General features: G+C 36.2%; 1 protein-coding gene across 4 annotated transcripts in view; it reads right to left on the reverse strand.

Annotated features, from left to right (window-relative positions):
• LOC123703644 (mitogen-activated protein kinase kinase kinase kinase 5) overlaps positions 1-23,093 on the reverse strand; it is a 45,246-nt gene that overhangs the window by 16,249 nt on the left and 5,904 nt on the right. Inside the window, exons 2-13 of one of the 4 annotated variants that reach the window (XM_045651720.1) lie at positions 9,491-9,694; positions 9,010-9,116; positions 8,081-8,219; positions 7,528-7,600; positions 6,901-7,091; positions 6,372-6,482; positions 5,447-5,529; positions 4,713-4,864; positions 4,054-4,162; positions 3,932-3,982; positions 1,913-1,951; positions 264-1,129 (exon numbers count right to left, since the gene is read on the reverse strand). In XM_045651720.1, the coding sequence (XP_045507676.1) occupies positions 264-1,129; positions 1,913-1,951; positions 3,932-3,982; positions 4,054-4,162; positions 4,713-4,864; positions 5,447-5,529; positions 6,372-6,482; positions 6,901-7,091; positions 7,528-7,600; positions 8,081-8,219; positions 9,010-9,116; positions 9,491-9,694 (2,125 nt within the window). The remainder of the gene's footprint in view (positions 1-263; positions 1,130-1,912; positions 1,952-3,931; positions 3,983-4,053; positions 4,163-4,712; positions 4,865-5,446; positions 5,530-6,371; positions 6,483-6,900; positions 7,092-7,527; positions 7,601-8,080; positions 8,220-9,009; positions 9,117-9,490; positions 9,695-23,093) is intronic. The other 3 variants (XM_045651722.1, XM_045651721.1, XM_045651723.1) reach the window with 3 other exon arrangements.

Raw genomic sequence — 23,093 nt, forward strand, 5'->3', positions numbered from 1 at the left:
AGTTGTCGTGTCTGTTTCGTCAAGCTTTTATTACAAACGCGAGAGTTTGTAAGTATGGATGTTTGTAACTCTTTCACGTAAAAATTACACCACGGATTTAGATGAAATTTCACAGGAATATAGGTTATACATCAGGATAACAAATGAGATATAGAAATATAAAAACACTATAGAAATTCTTAATTTTGCACGCGGCTTTGTCCGCGAGTGAAACCGCACGGTACAGACAGTTATATATTATATAAGTATAAAAAATAACTTACCCTCACCCTCGACCTTCGCCTTATCCCTCTGACTGTCCGACAGGCTCCTCTGCCGCTGACTCTTAACTTGCTCATCAGCAACCTCCAATTTCGAAGCATCCTCATCCACCATCTTGAAAATCTCATCGACCGACGACGTTTTTCTCTTACTACCCTCCATATCGCATTGACAGAATTGATTCAAATCGATACCTGCCGTCACTGAATCGGAATTGTGCCGATTGTGCCGTTTCCGATGTTCGTATTTATCGTCCATGTCCAGGCTCATATCGATTTTCCTGCACAACTCTTCATCCGTCCCCCCGTTTTCTAGATGGCCCGAATCGGAAATCTGCAACCGATTCGCGATTTGCAACGCGCGGAAATTCGACACGGAAATCTTTTGTTTCTTGCACGATTCGCAGTATATTATACCCGAGTCTCTGTTTTGATTCGAACAATGTCTGTAATAGCTTAGTATATCTCCGTTTGAATTACATGCATCGCACGAACACTTTGGTGCTACCGATCTTTGTAAGTCGCTTAAAGTGTTGACGTCTTTAGATTCTGGTTTGGGACAGAGCCCACATTCGCAATTCGTGTTTCTATTTTGCGGGGAATCGGCCACTGTATCAGATTCCTGCTGATCGACATACATAATGTCGCTATCACCCATTTTCCTACACAAGGGATCGTCTATAGAAACACTGGACGCCCCCATGGGAGTTTGGAAGCTAGTCAGACTCTGGTATACATTCGTTGTTGAATTATTTAGATAGTTCTGCTTTAATTGTATACACTGCGATAAATGGTGGTCGTGTATAGATAGACCAGTGTTGCTAGCTTGTTGTATCGCTGCCGTGTCCGCTGTGAGCGGGAGTGTTGCCCTGTGAATGGTAGAAGATGGTAGAATATAGTAGTTCTTGGTAAATTTTGGGAGAAAGGCCGGGGTTGATGCAGTGCTGTTAGACATCAAAGCTGGGATAGTGTTAGACACTGTATCAGGCAGTTTCATTAGTCAAATAACAAGTGGTGCAGGACACGAAGTGATAGTCGAAAGATAAAATATTTTCTTTACATAAAGTCGGTTCAAATTTATGATATGGTTAATTTAACTACTTACTCTAATTACGTAAATTTTAATCAAAATTGTAAACAAATACATGCGTGATAAATGCACAGTTTCTACACATATAAACCATTTACGACTAATTATTAAAAAATCGCAAAGTAATAATAAATATATATAAAATCCGTTCGAAAAAAAAACCATAATGCAAAAAGCCTCTATATTACAAGATATTCAAATACATCTTTATTTCAATATGCATCGCTACAAACCCTACCATATAACGACAGATTTCTCCTATTACAATTTGTCAGCTATCGAATTATAAAAATCTCATTTTTCTCTGTCTAATATCTATCTTTACAATATGTTAACCTGTTTGTTCAATGAATATTCAATATTCATTATTTTTAAATACCCTGATTCACTAAAACTGTCAAAATCATTATTTTAAATATAAAAAACGAACTACCCTCAAACACGTAAACTATAAAATCTGTCGATATATGACCTCAAAACCACAACTAACCCACCAACATACATACATACAAAAAAAATATATAAACATAAAAAAATCAGCGTGTCCATGCGTATCGTTTACCTGAGCATTAACTCTTCGTCAATATATTGCAAGAGGCTCCTAAAACAAGAGAAATTAACTTACAAAACACTTGCCAAGCACAAAATGTTCTTATCACGTTGTGTTAGAGTTCATTTTTGTTGCGTTTCGCGCTTGGATATATAACGTTATGTATGTTGTATGCAGCTCTTTAAAGTTATTATATAAAATGTAAATTTATAATATAATCAAATGAATGAATGAATTTGACTGACCGGTTGGCTTGGTTGGTAGTGACCCTGCCTTCCAAGCCAGAGGTCGTTGGTTCGATTCCCACCCAGGGCAAATATTTGTGTGATGAACATAGATGTTTGCTCTGTGTCTGGGTGTTAATTATCTATATAAGTATTTATTTAAAAATTATATATGTATGTTTATCAGCCATCTGGTTTCCATAACACAAGCGAAAGCTTAGTATGGGATCAGATTGTGCCGTGTGTGAAAATTGTCCTGAAATATTTATTTATTTATTTATAATATGTATGATTGATTATGAAAATAATATAATGCCATTTGGATCAAGTTAAATGATAATTTTACGTAAAGACATATTGACTAATTTATCAATGTTAATAGTGAAATCATGGGATATGTAATAATATAATGAGAAATTTATAACTATAAATTGCTAACTTTCCGCCCGCGGCTTCGCCCGCGTTTTCAAAGAAAAACTCGCATAGTTCCCATTCTCGTGGCATTTTCAGAATAAAACCTATCCTATGTGTTAATCCAAGTTACCCACACACCTAACTTGGCAAATTGGTGTGAAAGGGATAAAAAAACATACAGGCGTCATTCAACGTCATATTTTCTTGTTACAAGTCAATGGTCATAATGCAATCTCCAGTGTATTAGATAAAAGCTTCTTGGTTTATTCCAATTCAAATAAAAGCTTTATATATATATTGTAAATGTAAGCAAGAAATAATATTTAAAGTGTTATGTTTTGTCACTCTTTCAAAAGAAAATGTTATTGTAAAAGAAATACTGTTATGTGTTTAGTTAAAATTTGTAGTATATCGTTGCTTGTGTTTTGTTGATGTAAGTCAAACACATCGCATTTAAAAAAGCCATACATACACAAATAAATGCATTATAATATATTAATTGTTGACTGTCTAAATAATTATTGAAGTGAAAATTCTTTAGGCGCGTTGAGAGTAAAATTTCAAGGTCGCGTCATGGCAATACCATCACGTCATGGAGTAAGGCGGCGATTTTGGTATCTTTGAATCTTGCAATAGAAGTTTCACTTCTGACACGTGTGCTCGGCACACACGCTCTTTTTGGTAAATTTTAATCGATATATTCTAGATTTTTTCAGAAATATTAACAATGTCAACAATTAAATATCTGAGATTCATATATACATGCAAAAAACACAATATTCGACCTGTTAAATCTAATATCTGTGCTAATTTCACATTCACACATCCATACCATACGTATAAAGTATGTTTACAAGTGTTTCAAGTTATTTGTACGTTGTTATAAATAAGGAATACCAAAGGACCTATAACGTACCCTTGTGACACCCCGAATCTTATTTCATTAATTTTTCTATACATGCATTGTTCTATTTTATTCTAATTCAAAAATATATGCTAGAATTCATAATAAATTACTAGTAAACTATAGGAAATTACGTTTCAGCTTGTAAGTCTGTATTTAAATGTAGGTAATTGCTTCTGTCAACTAATTCAAAAGCTTTATGCATCTCGAATATTTAAAAAAAAAACAGTGAAATTCTTTCTGTGTATATGATGACGTTCTTTTTTTAACTTTATCCATATATCATCATAAAAAAGCTTTGATTTAATTTACATATGTCGTAACAAAGACAAAGCCCTTCAAACACTTATAAACATAAAACGCCACACGGACAACTCAAACAAAAAAAACCCACCAATTCCAAATCCAAAAAAAAACAACCAAAAATTTGGAACACCTCAAAAAAATTTGCCTAACGACAAACAAATAAACAATAATAAATAAAAATACCTCAAACTCATTCTCAATATATCATCGCCGGTGACGACCCGACACCACTTGCTATGAAAAGAGTAAAAGATAAATAATATACATGTACAAGCGTTTTATTTGCAAAAAATGAGGGTACTTACTTCTCACTCGTCGATATTGTGTCGGATAGTTCTTGCGTTAGTGGATTGTGTTTTGGACACGTCATTAACGAGGCCACGCTCCATTCTTCGCTCGTCTGTCTGTGGTACGCTGAAAACATAACATTTACAGCTGATTTTTCAATCGTTGGTTAAAACTTATTCATCGAATAACGTATTAAAACGTAAAACGTATTAACGTAACGTATTTCAAAAATGTATTCTAATTGTCCGTATTTGACAGTTTACAGGTGACATTTTAAAATGTTCGTGTCATACTTTATTGGACGGATAAATTTTAACCAAGGATTGAAAAATCGGCCCTTAAAAGTATTAAATATACAAATAAATACATCTTGAAGTATAATTTCAAAAACTCTGAAGATATTATTGATTATTTTTGAATTTAAACTTCTTTAAGCGCGTTGAGAGTAAAATTTCAAGGTCGCGTCATGGAAATACCGTCACGTCATGGAGTAAGTCGTCGATAATTATCACTACATAGTATAAAGCAAAGTCACTTTCTCTGTCCCTATGTCCCTTTGTATGCTTAAATCTTTAAAACTACGCATTATTTTTTGAAAAATAAGGTCATAAAGAAGTTTCACTTCTTACGTGTGTACAGTAGTACACGCACACATTTTCCTTTCTCTCTTTCTTACCATTTCGTTTAACAGTATCCCCGCTATTATTAAGATCTGCACTAAAATTGATCACTTTCGGCATGGAGGCGACGCTTAGATCATCGTCCGCGTCTAGATCTATGATCGGCGAATCGTCGTACGCGCCGGACCGACGGTGGTCTTCGTGTAGACTGCAAAGTTTAAAAAAAATTATGTAAAATATACTATTTATCTGGTTTTTTTTCTTCTTTCAAGAGGTAAGTTTAAAGAAGGTTCTAGGGAAATGAATATTAAGCATATTACATTATTTAGTATTTATTTTTGGTTTTTGAAGTAATAATTGTGCAGGGTTTAAAAGATTTTGTAGTTTGGATTATGATATGGTTTTATGAAATATGTATAAGTGTAGTGCAGCCTATAGTTTACTGCAATGTAGTGTAATGTAGGTGTCAGTGTAATTGTAAGTGCAAGTGTAAGTGCAAATGTAAATGTAGTGTTGGTATATTGTATAGTGTAGGTATAAGTATAAGTGTAGTGCAGCCTATAGTTTACTGCAGTGTAGTGTAATGTAGGTGTCAGTGTAAGTGTAAGTGCAAGTGTAAGTGCAAATGTAAATGTAGTGTTGGTATATTGTATAGTATAGGTATAAGTATAATTGTAGTGCAGCCTATAGTTTACTGCAGTGTAGTGTAATGTAGGTGTCAGTGTAAGTGTAAGTGCAAATGTAGTATTGGTACATTGTATAGTGTAAGTGTAAGTGCAGTATATATCACCTGGCGCGATGTCTCTGCGCGTCGGGCACGCGGCGGCGGCCCGTGTGCTTCGATGCGATTCGTTGTGGTACGTTTGGCACCGTCTGACATACAAACATACATATTACAGTCATTTATCTATACTGATACTAGCTTTCCGCCCGCGGCTTCGCCCGCGTTTTCAAAGAAAAACCCGCATAGTTCCCGTTCCCGATGGATTTCCGGGATAAAACCTATCCTATCTCTCAAGTTCAATTTTATTATAATCGGTTAAGTGATTTAGGAGTCTATTGAGGACAAACATTGTGACACGAGATTTATATATATTAAGATTATAAAGCTGTAGAGTTTGTTTGTTTGAACGCGCTAATCTCGGGAACTACTGGTCCGATTTGAAAAATTCTTTCGGTGTTAGATAGCCCATTTATCGAGGAAGGCTATATATCATTACGCTAAGACCAACAGGAGCTGAGCAATGCGGGTAAAACCGCGGAGCACAACTAGTAAGTAATGGAAGGGAAAGAAGGAAGCTAGCTATCCGTGCAGTCTTCTTTTAGATCAAGTTTTTTTTTATGTTGGTAGCAGAAAATTTGTGATGAAATAAACCGATTTAATAATAAAAGGTAAAATTTATGCATACGTTTCAAATATAGTTACGTACATAAATTTATACGTAAATGTCAAATCACGCACGTATTCGTGCGTATACGTCAGTTAATAGCTCTATAAAACTGGGCCAAAGTCGAAGTCGAGTCGAATATTTTTATTCGCATTACTCGACCACATATTATTTTTAACTTAAAAACTACTCAACTAATTTCAAAAATACTTATACCGTATATATATTTTATTAATAAGTAACATTTTATATTATTTTTATCCCGTATAAACGCAGAAAAAGCAGCTAGTTTATTCATATAAGTAATAAATAAACACAAGCACATACCCCGTCTTCGTCCAACTCTTGACTGTTACAGTGGCTCGGCGGGTTCGAATATTTCTGCAATAGTTCTATAGCAAGCCGTTTACTCATATTGTCTTGTTGGAAGAACGCGTGCTGAAATATTTATGTATTTACATTGAGATATACATATGGAGACGACACCGCCTACATCACTTATGTTCCACTAAACATAAGCCATATGGCGTAACTGCACGCTCATTTTTTATTTGTTTTAAAGTGAAACGCATCAAATATGCCTTCGTGTGTGTTACGATATTGCACAAATAATACGGAAAAGTGCAAAGGAATAACTTTCATCGGTTTTCTTACTGTTCATATAATTCTTATAAACTACACACATAACCTAGAAACTCTATCTACCTTCAATTGTTTAAATTTCAGTTTACATAATGTTTATACATATTAATAAAAAATTTCGACATTTTCTTAGTGTTTCTCATAATTATTATATCAAACTACCCACATAGCCTACTATCTACCCTCAATTTTTATCCTTTTTTTTAATACATACCTGCAACAATTTATCAGCCGTGGGTCGTTTTTTAGGGTTTTTAGTTAGCGCAAGTTTAAGGAACGCGTGAAACAGTTGCGACCATCGCTCCCTCTCTTTCAGTTGCGGGGGTTTGAATCCCGACTTGGACATAAGGAAGAGTACACGCATCGGGTGTAATTCGAACATGGGCGGTTGGAGTTCTGCTAATTCTGTGAATAATATTAATAATAATTTATTCACTTAGAGAAAAAAAAATCTCTGATAATAACGATAATAGTAAAATTATATAAAAAAAAGTTGAAGTGAAACTTCTTTAGGCACGTTGAGAGTAAAATTTCAATAACGTCACGTCATGGATTATACGACGATTTTGGTATCTTTGAATCTTGCCAAAGAAGTTTCACTTCTGACACGTGTGCTCGGCACACACGCTCTTTTTTAACCGTTTTTTTCTATAAATATGATGTATTAAGATGTTTTAATAGGATACTTTGTCGCAAAATGATGTATCGAACTACTAGTCGATTTTATTGCATTCTAGCTGTTCGTTCTATTAAACAGGCATTTCAACATATTCTAATTATTTTTTCCGCTTAAAATTTTTACAACATTTGAATATTAGTAAATACTACATAGAGTACATACCGATAGCAGTTATTCCACAAGCCCATATATCACAGAGTTGGTTATAACCCCCTTTCCTCTCCACCGCCGCTACCTGCGAATAAATAAAATAATACATTTTAACTTTTAAGTACACAAAAACATTAAATAATGTGTTTTGACAATATATTATTAATCCATACTAATATTATAAATGCGAAAGTAACTCTGTCTGTCTGTCTGTCTGTTACTCAATCACGCCTAAACTACTGAACCAATTTGCATGAAATTTGGTATGGAGATATTTTGATACCCGAGAAAGGACATAGGCTACCTTTTATTGCGAAATATATGTACCACGGGCGAAGCCGGGGTGGACCTCTAGTAATATTATATTATAATGATGATATATGTATTATGTATAATGTCATATCATAAAACAAAGAGAAAAGAGAAAAAATAACTTTTAAATATAAAAAAAAATCTGTGTCTCTATTTTGGACTTAAAATTATCACCATGTAAAACTTTCTCTTCTTCGACATTAACAGGGCTGATACCATTTTTTACGGTTAAATCAATTTCGATGCAACTCACCTCAGGCGCCATCCAATACGGCGTGCCAATGAAGGATTTCCGTTTATTTATCGTTGCTGTTATTTGCGCAGACACACCGAAATCTGCCAATTTCACGTCACCACACTCCGTCAGCAATATGTTCGCACCTTTTATATCCCTGTGAACAATTCATTCATTAATTAATATATTTTTAAGCTATTGCATAGCTTCTATCGCGGGCCTTGAGCGCGGGAACCGAATCGAGAAATTCCGTAACGAAAAAAACCTCACGCTCCCTACTCCGACGGGCACGGAGGTGTGGCTTGAAGGCATGCTATGTAATAGCTTTACCGCGGCAGTCCCCGAGTGCCACACGTCTTTTTTTATTAGGCGCGTTGAGAGTAGGTCTCGTCATGGCAATACCGTCACGTCATAGAGTAAGGCGACGATTTTGCCAAAGAAGTTTCACTTCTGACACGTGTGCTCGGCACACGAGCTCATTTTTATCACTATACAGAATAAAACAAAGTTGCTAGTAGTCTGCAGTCCCTATGTATGCTTAGATTTTTAAATCTATGCAACACATTTTTTATATTTTCTTTTTTTAATAGATACTCATGGAAGGTTTTAGTATATAATATTATGTAAAATTAAAATGCAATATTTACATGATTTTAAAAGATCAACTATGGAGTCTATTGCCAGTTCTTCTCCATTCTTTGCTTTCCGAATCCTACTAATATTATAAGTGCGAAAGTTTGTGAGGATGTGTGTGTGTTTGTTACTCTTTCAAATACTGCTGAACCGATTACAATGAAATTTAGCACACATATAGAGGGTAGATTGGATTAACACATAGGATAGGTTTCATCCCGGAAATCCCACGGGAAAGCTAGTCCGTAGTAAATGTTAAAACTGCTATGACGATTCAAACGTGCATAGAGTTTGAGTTTGAGTTCAGAACTAACCTGTGCATTTTGCCCATACTGTGTAGATACGACAGTCCAGTGAGCGTCTCACGGCACATGTATGCAATTTGTAATTCTGTTAACGGCCCGGTCACATGGTAAATGTCCTGGAAGGTAGATAATGTTACTGTTAACAAAATGCTTACTGATTGTCTAATACAAAATAGGTAATAATTATTATTTGACAAATATGCTGAATGTTATGAAATAACCTACACTTTGTTCAATGTATCATTTAATGGTGCTATGAAGGAAATCTTCCCTTCTGTTTAGATAACGTATTTATAATAATATGTATTTTGTTCTTCTTGGGGAAATCTACCACATCAGCTATACTGCTAGAGCTGGGGGTCTTCAAGTGTAGAGTGAACAGGTACCTTCTAGGGAAGCGCGTTCAATCTTAGACCACATCTCAGCTTAACATCAGGCGAGATTGTGGTCAAGCGCTTCCCTATTTAAAAAAAAGCTGGTAATATCTCACCTGCAAGCTACCACCACCGCAGTACTCCATCGAGATCCAAAGCTTATCCCGTCGCAGGTACGAGCCGTAGTACGCCACAATGTTCGGGTGCCTGCAGTCCTTCATCATCAGTATCTCTTGCTGGATGATAGCGAAGTCATCACCCGGCTCGAGCTTTATCACCTTGATGGCGGCAAGCTCGGAGCTGCCGTTGATGCGTTTCGCCTGGAATTTTGTGAAGAGAGTATGAATAAACATATTGGTAGACTAGGTGTTGGTCTTAGAGTGATGATATATAGCCTATAACTTTCATCGATAAATAGGCTATCTAACACCGAAAGAATTTTTCAAATCGGACCAGTAGATCCTGAGATTAGCGCGTTCAAACAAGCAAACTCTTCAGCTTTGAATTCATATTAAAAAAAATAGTATAGATCTGATTTTGTCTGGAGATAGTCGGGAAACTAGAGACTGTTATAGGCTATATACTTCTCATTTTTATGGTAATTTCCTTACTAAGCTGGCGAAAAGCTGGTTGAATAAACGACATTAATATTGATTCGATGATCAACCCCTATCCCCTGGAATCTAGGTCACAATTCTGTCGACCGGACCATTATGCACGCACGACCAGCGCCGCGACCATTCGGAAACGTTACAGATTTAGGGTATATGGAACGAATTTAACGCTCCGTGCGTCGATCGGAAGTGCCGGGTTGGTTGGATATATTGGTAAAGTTATAAAGAATTTACAGAATTACATAGAATCTTGAATTTATATATCTTTAAGAGATTTCCCAAATAAACATGAATATTTCATCAAGAGCAGTTTGTGTAAGGATAAGGGATAGAAATAGATTATTTGTTCATTACATTTTACTCTGAAAATTTTCTCCATAATTTAGATTAGACGACGCAAAACGGGCAGGCGTTTTGGATTAGGGTCAACTTCAGTAACTTTTCCAATATTTTTCTCGGTACAAAAAATATAATTAGCACTTTTAATATTACTTGCGGGATATTGCAAAATATCCGTAACAAACTTGACCTAAATAAGCCAAAATTGCAAAAGCATTTTTCCTTGCACTACCATCAAACTCTCCATACTCTCGCAAAAAACCACCACAAAGTAGGTAACTAATGAACCCATATCATAACCGTTATTCATCGGTGCCTCGCAAATCTAATTGACTCCGGTCTCTGACCCCCGGCACGCTGGCACTCCAATTTACTTGATATCCCCTCGCTACTGCGTAGATACTCCACGGGTTTTTGGTTTTGTAATGCGCTTCATTAGTGATGCTTATATATCGATTTAAACAGGTGACCCACATTTAAACGCTCGCACGACAAGTGCAAATGTTTTGAAAACAACGAGAGAATAAATAGCGCATTGCTATTCAACAATTATAGTATGGAAACAACAAAAACAGAGCAGAAGAACTTGAGTAAATTTAAATGGGACCATTTACTTTCATAGAAATATATTTTGTTAACAATCATCACGAACATGAAAAACATCATGTTCAATTCATCATGGCATTATTTTGAAGTCATAAACCTTCTTGTTAAGTTAATAATAGACTTGTCACTACAAATCCTTCAGTTTATCTGATTTATAAGCTTCAGGGCAGGAGGGTGCGTTATAGCCTATAGGTATCAATATGACAAGGTCGCAGAGTTCTTACAACCACATAACGAAGGTCTAACTATTCTATTATCCACTCGCCTAACTGGGATCTATTTATACTGGTCGCTTTAACGAAGATGACCCAAATATTCGTTATAATATGGTGCACGATAAGATTACAAAAGATGACCAATATAACCTATTATCCTGGGCCATATTCTTGCCCTGTAGTCTATAAATATATCTATAGAAGAAGGCCAAATTCAAGTAGCAAGTCGTGATAGCTTGGCCTTCGCATATCCGATGGTCAGACTTAGATTACTCTTATCACGATAAGAGAACCATGTGATAAGAACAAAACTCCGGAGTAAATATAGAGAAAGTGATAATTGTGGAATTATGTTATGTGGTCAGAAAGTATTGATGAGCATTTAGTAGACATGCCTCAGATGTTTTATACTATTTTTTCTGTTTAAACAAACATTGTGTGTGCTTTGGAAAAATGTATCTTTCTTACATTAACTATTTGAACTTTATTTTTCAAGCTTACAGTTAAGGCTCTTGCTAGATTTAATTATACAGGGTGTCCCACTATTGGTATACTAAGAGCGAAGGGACTTGAAGTTTTGCATATACTGATCACGTAAAAAATACTTAAACAACAAAATTACGACAAAAATTTTTTGCTTAATTTTTCCTGAAAATCCATGTTTTCTTCTCTAGCTTCGCGCAACCGGCATATACCACTTCTCTAATGTGAGCATTCTGTCTATGAAAACATAATCTTAAACGATAGCTAACATGCTGATGGCAAAGTTGGGCGGGTTGCTTGTTATGGGTGTACACACAGAGTTTTAAGAATTCATCTATTGGAAAAAAATGCGTCTGGAATTTTATAAGTATTTTGTACGTACTCAGCGTATGCAAAACTATAACCTCCTTTGAGCTTAGTATACAGTGGGACATCCTGTATATGATCCATATACAACCACCCCGCACAGAAAGTACTAACTACTTAGTCTAGTCATCTAAATCTAGACTTTAAACACTTACTAGCTTTCAGAGGATTACAGTGACTGCAGCAAGAGCTCTTTAGAATGGAAGTGGCATTGTCGAGGTCACTTAAAAATATAATAAACTTGCTGACCCCTGTAACTTCGTCTGCTCTCGAGAGGAAAATAAAAAATTCCCGCTTTTACAACATTATTTCATTGCTGCTCCGCTCCTATTGGTCGTAACGTGATATTGTTAGCCTGTAGTTTTCTCCGATAAACGGAGTATCCAACACCAAAAGAAATTTTCAATTAGAACCAGCGGTTACTGAGGTTTGCGCGTTCAACCAAACAACTCTTCAGTTTTATAATATGTATCATGTATTGCTATAGATTTATCTCCCGTGTCCGCTTGTTAACAGAGATTTTAAAGAATTTACTACGAGTACTGCTATGTATATTTTGTAATAGAACAATACTAATGCTTAAAGTCTGACAATCTTCTTAAGATTTTTAAACTGTATACGTACATATACCTCTAGCATTGAGTAGTATAGAGTTTTCAGTTAAGTTGTGTCTTTCTGAAATTTGCGGTTTGCGGTTGGCTTTAAAATTAAAACAATTAACAAAAATTTAATTTTTACCAAGAATCAGTTCTTTCGTGTTTCATAATCTTGAATTTTTAATCACAATGAATATATTATTATATTTCACTGGACCCATTTTACATTACATGAACCACACACGCGAAGTGTTCTTATAAAATTTTAGACCTTATTTACTTGGGCATAGAATCTATATTCTGTAAGCAATGTGTTAGTCGTTATTTGTTTTCAAATGGCTAGCTTTAATTGACCGATAATAATTAGTTAAAATTTAGGTTACAAACATAAGTCACATATTAGTTCATGTTTTATTTATTTTAATGCATAAACTAGCTCGTCGTCAATATGTATTCCAAAATTTGTTAACATTGATATTGATGGTATATTGATTCAATTGTATGTGTGACTGGGGAGGCGACTGTAGAGTCTGTTACGGGGCATTTACATCAAACGAACATAGAGCTAGAGTTAGCAAGAGCATTCTTTCGTGATCTTTTAGTGTAAACTCGTATTCAGTGCTGTTCAGTATTAGAACATTGCATATAATCTTTTCCAACGCACTAATAAGAACAACGAAAGAATGCTCTACGGTTATTTACACTAAAATAATTTGACATAGTGAGGTTAGAATGAGCATTAGCTCGTTTGTTGTAAATGCACCGATAGTAATAACATGACTACTTTGTGAAATAGCATAATCTTTTCATCTTTAATTTCCTGTATTTAATTCCACACCTTTTTTTTTTATTTTTTTTTATAGTGGAGAATGCATTTAAGCATACCCAGGGCACTCGGGGAAAGAGCCCTGGGTTATGTCGGACTCACCCTGCTGAGTGCAGGGACCTACCGACTAAACTCCACTGTGTTCCGCCGTGCCGCTTTATAGACGGGGCCGCGGGTATTCGGTAGAACCGCGTCCGCGGACCCGTCAGCGGCAGCCTATCTCCAGGCCCAACGCGAATGTGGCGGGAGGCTGCCAGGTCTACCTTCCTGGGGGGGCGGCGTGAGTGGAACACTTCTCACGCCGCCTCTCCGCACCGGATGATGGATTATATCCCCGTTCCACCATCCGGTGCCCATCATCAGGGAGGCAGGTCGCGACCGTGTAAAGCGGCCGCGACACGGCGACGACGCCCAATAGGACGACGACGACGAATCGGATCCGAGGAAGGGTTTCTCTCGCGGACCCGCTCTGCCTCCTCCTTCTGCGACATCACATACTCGCAGAATGTGATAGCCGCGGACCACGATCTGTCGCCGCCAACCATTTCGCGAACTATGGAAGGCAGGGAGAGATCAGAGTCGACGACTGCGACTAGGCGAGCACGGGGCTCTGACCACGCGGGGCACACGACGAGAGTGTGGTCTGCCGTGTCCTCCGGACAGTCGCACCAATGACAAGCCATTTGCGGCTCCCGTCTGGCGACTTTGCACAGGTACCGCCCGAAACAACCGTGTCCGGACAGTACCTGTGTCAGGCGGAAGGTGATGGCCCCATGCCGCCTGTCGCACCACTCACGTAGGACCGGTCGGATTGCTTCGACCGTCCTTACTCCAGCGCTGGGCTCTTCGAGCCGACGTTTCCACTTCAAAAAAAAGGAGGAGGTTATCAATTCGGCCGGTATATGTCAAATGTATTTATTGTTGGTGTGCCTAATTAAATAAAATAAATAAATAAATTAAAAAACCTAGGAGAAATTTGCAAAAAACTTGAATTTTTTCCTTAATCTGTACAAGACTGGTGCCGTTACGTTAAGTAATAATAAGTACGTAAGTAATAATAATGGTAAGTACTTGGTACGTAATGGTAAGTACTTGGTACGTAGTGGTAAGTACTTGGTACGTAGTGGTAAGTACTTGGTACGTAATGGTAAGTACTTGGTACATAGTGGTAAGTACTTGGTACATAGTGGTAAGTACTTGGTACATCGGGGTTAGTACTTGGTACATCGGGGTAAGTACTTGGTACATCGGGGTAAGTACTTGGTACAAAGTGGTAAGTACTTAGTACATAGTGGTAAGTACTTGGTACGTAATGGTAAGTACTTGGTACGTAATGGTAAGTACTTGGTACGTAATGGTAAGTACTTGGTACGTAATGGTAAGTACTTGGTATGTAATGGTAAGTACTTGGTACGTAGTGCTAAGTACTTGGTACGTAGTGGTAAGTACTTAGTACGTAATGGTAAGTACTTGGTACGTAATGGTAAGTACTTGGTACGTAGTGGTAAGTACTTGGTATGTAATGGTAAGTACTTGGTACGTAATGGTAAGTACTTGGTACATAGTGGTAAGTACTTGGTACATAGTGGTAAGTACTTGGTACATAGTGGTAAGTACTTGGTACATCGGGGTAAGTACTTGGTACAAAGTGGTAAGTACTTGGTACATAGTGGTAAGTACTTGGTACGTAATGGTAAGTACTTGGCACGTAATGGTAAGTACTTGGTACGTAATGGTAAGTACTTGGTACGTAATGGTAAGTACTTGGTACGTAATGGTAAGTACTTGGTACGTAGTGGTAAGTACTTGGTACGTAATGGTAAGTACTTGGTACATAGTGGTAAGTACTTGGTACATAGTGGTAAGTACTTGGTACGTAATGGTAAGTACTTGGTACGTAATGGTAAGTACTTGGTACGTAATGGTAAGTACTTGGTACATAATGGTAAGTACTTGGTACGTAATGGTAAGTACTTGGTACGTAATGGTAAGTACTTGGTACAAAGTGGTAAGTACTTGGTACATAGTGGTAAGTACTTGGTACGTAATGGTAAGTACTTGGTACGTAATGGTAATTACTTGGTACGTAATGGTAAGTACTTGGTACATAGTGGTAAGTACTTAGTACGTAGTGGTAAGTACTTGGTACATCGGGGTTAGTACTTGGTACATCGGGGTAAGTACTTGGTACATCGGGGTAAGTACTTGGTAAAAAGTGGTAAGTACTTAGTACATAGTGGTAAGTACTTGGTACGTAATGGTAAGTACTTGGTACGTAATGGTAAGTACTTGGTACGTAATGGTAAGTACTTGGTACGTAATGGTAAGTACTTGGTACGTAATGGTAAGTACTTGGTACGTAATGGTAAGTACTTGGTACATAGTGGTAAGTACTTGGTCCGTAATGGTAAGTACTTGGTACGTAATGGTAAGTACTTGGTACGTAGTGGTAAGTACTTGGTACGTAATGGTAAGTACTTGGTACATAGTGGTAAGTACTTGGTACATAGTGGTAAGTACTTGGTACATAGTGGTAAGTACTTGGTACGTAATGGTAAGTACTTGGTACGTAATGGTAAGTACTTGGTACGTAATGGTAAGTACTTGGTACATAATGGTAAGTACTTGGTACGTAATGGTAAGTACTTGGTACGTAATGGTAAGTACTTGGTACATAGTGGTAAGTACTTGGTACATAGTGGTAAGTACTTGGTACATCGGGGTTAGTACTTGGTACATCGGGGTAAGTACTTGGTACAAAGTGGTAAGTACTTGGTACAAAGTGGTAAGTACTTGGTTCAAAGTGGTAAGTACTTGGTACGTAATGGTAAGTACTTGGTACGTAATGGTAAGTACTTGGTACGTAATGGTAAGTACTTGGTACATAGTGGTAAGTACTTGGTACGTAGTGGTAAGTACTTAGTACGTAGTGCTAAGTACTTGGTACGTAATGGTAAGTACTTGGTACATAGTGGTAAGTACTTGGTACATAGTGGTAAGTACTTTTAAGTATAATTTAATAATAGTTGTGAAACCCTTTTTCAGTAGAGCAATAGCTCTCCTACTTGGTACATAGTGGTAAGTACTTGGTACGTAATGGTAAGTACTTGGTACATAGTGGTAAGTACTTGGTACATAGTGGTAAGTACTTGGTACATCGGGGTAAGTACTTGGTACAAAGTGGTAAATACTTGGTACATAGTGGTTAGTACTTGGTACGTAATGGTAAGTACTTGGTACGTAATGGTAAGTACTTGGTACGTAATGGTAAGTACTTGGTACGTAATGGTAAGTATTTGGTACGTAATGGTAAGTACTTGGTACGTAATGGTAAGTACTTGGTACGTAATGGTAAGTACTTGGTACGTAATGGTAAGTACTTGGTACGTAATGGTAAGTACTTGGTACGTAGTGGTAAGTACTTGGTACGTAATGGTAAGTACTTGGTACATAGTGGTATGTACTTGGTACATACATGGTTAACCTTAAATGTAACATAAAATACGATGCAACCAAGCGCAACGGATCAACCGATTTTTATGATTTTTTATATACATATATAGAAAGATAGATATAAGAATAAGTAGTAAAGTATGTTCATTAAATGATTTCGTGCATAGCAGCATTTTATTTAGTTCCATTTTTAATAAAAATACAAAAAAATCAAACAACCTCTTACAATTTATATTAATTTATTTTTCACCAATACCATTGTATAAATGCTACTAAATACAAAAAAAGACAATTTTAACACTAGTAACATTAACCACTCGTTTAAAGCTATGGTGTTAAATACCTGTCAGAAACGTCCAATACAAAAGACTATTGAGACTTTGAGCTAGCGCGCACGAGCAACTTTGTCTCCGCAACTATTTTGTCTCTACCACCAATTGTATGGGGAGTTGCGTCGCTACGTGCGCGCACTTTCATACTAGCCCATGGGTGGGAGAGACAAAATAGTTGCGGAGACAAAGTTGCTCGTGCGCGCTACTTCTTTGATAACTTCAAATATGCTAAAACTCAGGTGCAACCAATTTCGCTGTGACTATTAAAGTTACCGTTACTGTATTAGGTAATTGTTAAATTTGACATTAAGTGTAACTAAGTGTAATTATGGTGCAACCGAGCCGCAACGGATTTTTATGATTTTTTTTTGTGTAATTTGATAAATATGAGAATAAGCACTAAATGATTTTCAGGCAGAACAGCATTTTTAAAAATTAAACTATTATAATTAAAACGATGCGCGATCTTTCTCAGAGCATAGGTGTAAGTATGCAAAATAGAAAATATTAACAGAGTTCTGTATTCGATAATATTTTATTAAAAACCTATTATCCTTTAAGCTTTGACAGAAATCTAACTTTTCAGAAACATAATCCATACAAATATTATAAATGCGAAAGTAACTCTGTCTGTCTGTCTGTTACTCAATCACGCCTAAACTACTGAACCAATTTACATGAAATTTGGTAAGTATGGAGATATTTTTATACCCGAGAAAGGACATAGGCTACCTTTTATTGCGAAATATGTACCACGGGCGAAGCCGGGCCGGACTTCTAGTATAAAATAGGTATATAAAAATACGTGTGGCACTCGGGGACTGCCGCGGTAAAGCTATTGCATGCTATGCCTTCAAGCCACACCTCCGCCCGTCGGAGTGGGGAGCGTGAGGTTTTTTCGTTACGGAATATCTGGATTCGGTCCCGGTCTAACTTAATGTAACTTATAAATTTATAAATATAAATTTATAAATATAAATCAATGTAACTTTTCAGAAACATAACATATTACCTTACCTTCTTTCAGTAGAGCAATAGCTCTCCTAGTCTCCTACTCTATCAATAATACTGACACGTTTGCTCGGCACACATGTTCTTTTTTATATGTTTTAACAATCGACATAAACAATTCTTTTTAATTCCTTCCCTAATTTAATAATAGCTGTTGTGAAACCCTTTTTCAGTAGAGCAATAGCTCTCGTAGTCTCCTACTCTATCAATAATACAAAATATCTCTAACAAAATCTCTATGTTCCTGATGCTTAGGTATTATATATTTGTTCTGGCCATGTACCTATTTGGTTCTAAACTTCTCTATGAGGAGTATGTTTTAATTACAATTTTAAATTCAGTTGAATTCAAGAATGATTTAGATTTTCATTTCGAACGTTAGCGAAGACATATATATATAATATATCTTAATATATATAAATCTCGTGTCACAATGTTTGTCCTCAATGGACTCCTAAACCACTTACCCGATTATAATATAATATAAAGCGAAAAAACTAAAACCCAACTACGACAATAACCGGCGCTGAAAAAGTATAAAACAAGATTTCAGAATACTGAACTGAACAAAGTTGCTAATGTAGTTGCAAGTAAATGGACACAGTAGACTCTACCAAGATGCCTTCGTTGTAAATTGACAATAATGTCATACAATACTATTCTGAAGTATGCAATATTCCACTATGCAAAGATAAATTTTCATGTTTGGAAAGGCGTAGTCACACGTTGTTGAAGTGCTACGGTAGATAGGTATATTATGTAACGTGTGACTACGCCTTTCCTAACATGAAAATTTATCTTTACATAGTGGAATATTGCATACTTCAGAATAGTATTGTATGACATGATTGTCAATTTACAACGAAGGCATCTTGGTAGAGTCTACTGTGTCCATTTACTTGCAACTACATTAGCAACTTTGTTCAGTTCAGTATTCTGAAATATTGTTTTATACTTTTTCAGCGCCGGTTATTGTCGTAGTTGGGTTTTAGTTTTTTCGCTTTATATTATTTGTACTATTTTGGTGTTAAAGTGTATTTGGGGGCATAATATTAACAAAAGTTAAGCTGATAAACTAATAAAGAAGCTATGGACGAAAAGATGTGAATTATATGCAATCAGCCCATGAATACAGGTAAAGTCACGAGCAAATTCTAGTGATATATATATATTCAAAATGTACAAGGAAAGCGCTTTCAAATGATACTAAACACGGGATATTTATCTTAACTTTATTTTTTTACTTTGTATGTTTTGTCCGATAGAGGACGCCACATTAGATTTTGTGAAACCCCATATAGCCTATAACCAGCGGACAATTAAGATGCTTCTAATGATATGTCATTTGTCAAATTCTGATAAGTAGTTTAGACGTTACGAGGGAACAGATGAACATACATACATACATACATACATACATACATACATACATAGCCTGTCAAAATCATAACCCTCCTTTTGCTTTGCCGTAGTCGGGTAAAAATTCGCACACCGTGTGCATTTCGATCCAACTTGAGAGATAGGATAGGTTTTATGAAAAAAAAAACGTAAACATGTAGGTACCACGGGCGAAGCCGGGGCGAAAAGCTAGTATAATTATATAATGTATAGCTTTCTGCCTTTCTAAGGAAAAACCCGCATAGGTTCCCGTTCCCGTGGGATTTCCAGGCATATGATGGCGTGGTAAAATAATTAATCTGTTACCTTCGCCTTCTAATATTTACAATTCTTGTGTCGGTGTTTGTAGTTAAACCAGTTAATCTCCTCCGTTATAACTTGACCGATTCTCATGATATTTTGTGTGCATATCGGTCTGAGGTCTAAGAATCGCAACATCTATTTTTCATACAGGCTGTAAGTGATAAGAGTTGCAGAAAAACGTTTGCTAGCTATATAATATTGATTTTTTTTTCTTATATACTTACTCCACTTATCCCTTCCAATGTGTCACCGGTGATTATTATTTCCCTAATACCAAGCCAGACGGCTTACTCAGCAGTTGAGTAGCATTTACTCATTAGAGGGTCGTTCCTCTTTATTGTAGTATAATAATTGTCTTGATACTGTTATGGTTGGTACTGTTGTGGTTATTTGGTTTGGATTAATTGTGTGTGCACTTCGATGATAAAAAATAGCAAAGGCAATAAAAAATTAGGAAACTTTCTGCTTTCGCGTCTTCCTAGACTAATTAGAAATTACAGATTATATTAATTATGGTATTTAATATTTATGTAACATAAACTAGCTTTCCGCCCGCGCCTTCGCCCGCTCTGTCTAAAACCTAATAAATTATATAAAAAAACCTTCCTCTTGAATCACTCTATCTATTAAAAAAACTGCATTAAAATCCATTGCGTAGTTTTAAAGATTTAAGCATACAAAAGGATATAGGGACAGAGAAAGCGACTTTGTTTTATACTATGTAGTGATATACATAGCTACGTCTACATTTATGATAACAATCACTCAATTCTGGACCCTTTCTTCTAGTCTCAGACAATCTACAGAGTGGAATAATTCAGTACATCTACGCCTATTTCGTCTATGATTAAAACCCCTCCCAGAGAACTACTATACAAACGTGTGTAAAGCTTCTAAATCTATTGTTACACCTGCTTCTACGATTTGTGTGATACTAATATTATAAAGCTGAAGAGTTTGTTTGTTTGAACGCGCTAATCTCAGGAACTACTGATCCGATTAAAAAAAAAATCTTTCGGTGTTAGATAGCCCATTTTTCGAGGAAGGCTATAGGCTATACATATATCATTACGCTAAGACCAACAGGAGCGGAGCCACGCGGGTGAAACCGCGAAGCGCAGCTAGTTATTAATATAATTTCCACCCTTCCACACGAATTCGCATATCACTATTGAATTGAATTTATTGACGCACCCTCTGAAGCGACGGCACGGAGAGTCTATAGCCGCGACGTTTGTCGATAAAGGCATTTCACACAAACTATAATAAAAAGTTTGCAGAATAGGAAATTATGTGAAGAGTATAGTGCCAGAATATACACATAATATCGAACTTTGTAATAAGAATCCTGTATTAGGTATATTGACGGCATTTATAAATTATAATAGTTAACTAGTAGATCATATGGTTGCATATTTTCATATCGTGTGTTGTTTTCCTGCTATTTGTGTAAATTAAACTGATCTAACTTATGGAAAATAGTCATTCATATTATTAGAGAAAAAAATATTATTATTAGTTTAGGTACTATACAAGCTACTCTCTCACTACGATACTGCCTTACCTTACGATACTGCCTTACCTTACCCTTCAAGCACAAACTATCAATACCTACAACTTTTGGTCTTAATTCCGCCCTCTTTCGCAACGCGCAAAGAAACTTTGTTCCAAAAACGCATACACTGCGTTACGCAGTGCCGTGTGAAGCACCCTAACACAGTGCAGACTGCGTTAACTCAACGACTCTTTAATCTGAATATTGCGACGACACCCCGACGATAAAATATATTATTTTCTACAAGCCTCTCTCGTTAGTTTTATGTTGAAAATTGAAAATGCCATAGAGATTCACGCGCGCCTCGTTTTTTTCTCAAATTAAGTGGTCTTATTTTTATGAAGATTATCAAAGCAAAAGAATATCTTTAGTCGACTTCAATAATAAATGATAAGGTTTATGTTCCTCTGCATATTTTGATAAGTTTGTTTCTCGACGATTCAGTTTCCATAGATTGATTATATTGATTAAAAGTTATAATATAAGTATTTTATTTTGTTCATATTAAGGCAGAATACTGATTCGCTCTATAATCTATATCATTCTGTCTTTATATTTATAAAACCCCCTAGTTACAGACTTATTGTAATTTGTAACTAGAATTATTATCCCGTACCTATCGATCTAACTTCAATATCAACACCTAACAATAGACAGCTCTAAATAAACTGTTCCCATTCTTTTTTACACAAGCAAAACCTAATGATTCACAGTTCACAAACACAAAAACCCAGTCACCCTTCTCTCGTTAAACGAACATTAGTCACTTAATAAATAATAATACCTATACAACTACTAACTAATAACAAATATGAAATAAGTGTAGGCTTTCACTGTTTTGTATGTGACCTTGCATGGGCATCGAACCTGCGTACCCTGCCTCGAATCGGCTAACCACCTACGCGTCTATAGTCATAAATCTTTATAGAATCTTACTTATTAATGTGAGGACTTGATTTAATCATGTTTGTTAGTATGTCACTCGATTATGTAAAAACTGGTGATTGATTAGCGAACAGCTTTAGTTGATAGGCGTCCGCGTCGCTTAATAAAGAGGCTAGGCTATTCATTGAACAGCTGATAAAGTAACAGATTGAGCTTTTCGAATTGAATTTTGCGTATATTCCGTAGGTGACGATCGGTAGTGATCTAGATGTCCCATCTGAAGGCTTAGTGATAAGGATATCTAATTATCTATTGTCATCATAAAATAAATTAAACATAGCCAGCCACATTTTCTACATTAAAGAATTACGTAGACCACCAACCGCATGTTTAACTAAACAAACATACAACACATACACACATACATACGTTATGTATACTTATGTCAACACGTGCGCACCAGGCGTGTACCGCATAGCAAGTGTTTTGGCTTTATTGTTGCATTCCGCTGACGTCATGTGTTTTATATTATAATTGAAAAATAGGCCTCTCGATGTTGTGCTGATGAGATAGTTGGAGTCAGAAGTTATAATAATGTGTAGGAACGGTGTTTGGTTGAAAATTAGTATTATTAGTATTGGTTCTATCGCATTAGTAGTTATGATACTAAAGTTGTATGTTTCTGTCTTGAATTGCAGGTATTTTACGTAAATAACTATTATATCATAGTTTATCAA

Source organism: Colias croceus, chromosome 27 (genome assembly GCF_905220415.1).
Source record: "Colias croceus chromosome 27, ilColCroc2.1".
Lineage (NCBI taxonomy): Eukaryota > Metazoa > Arthropoda > Insecta > Lepidoptera > Pieridae > Colias > Colias croceus.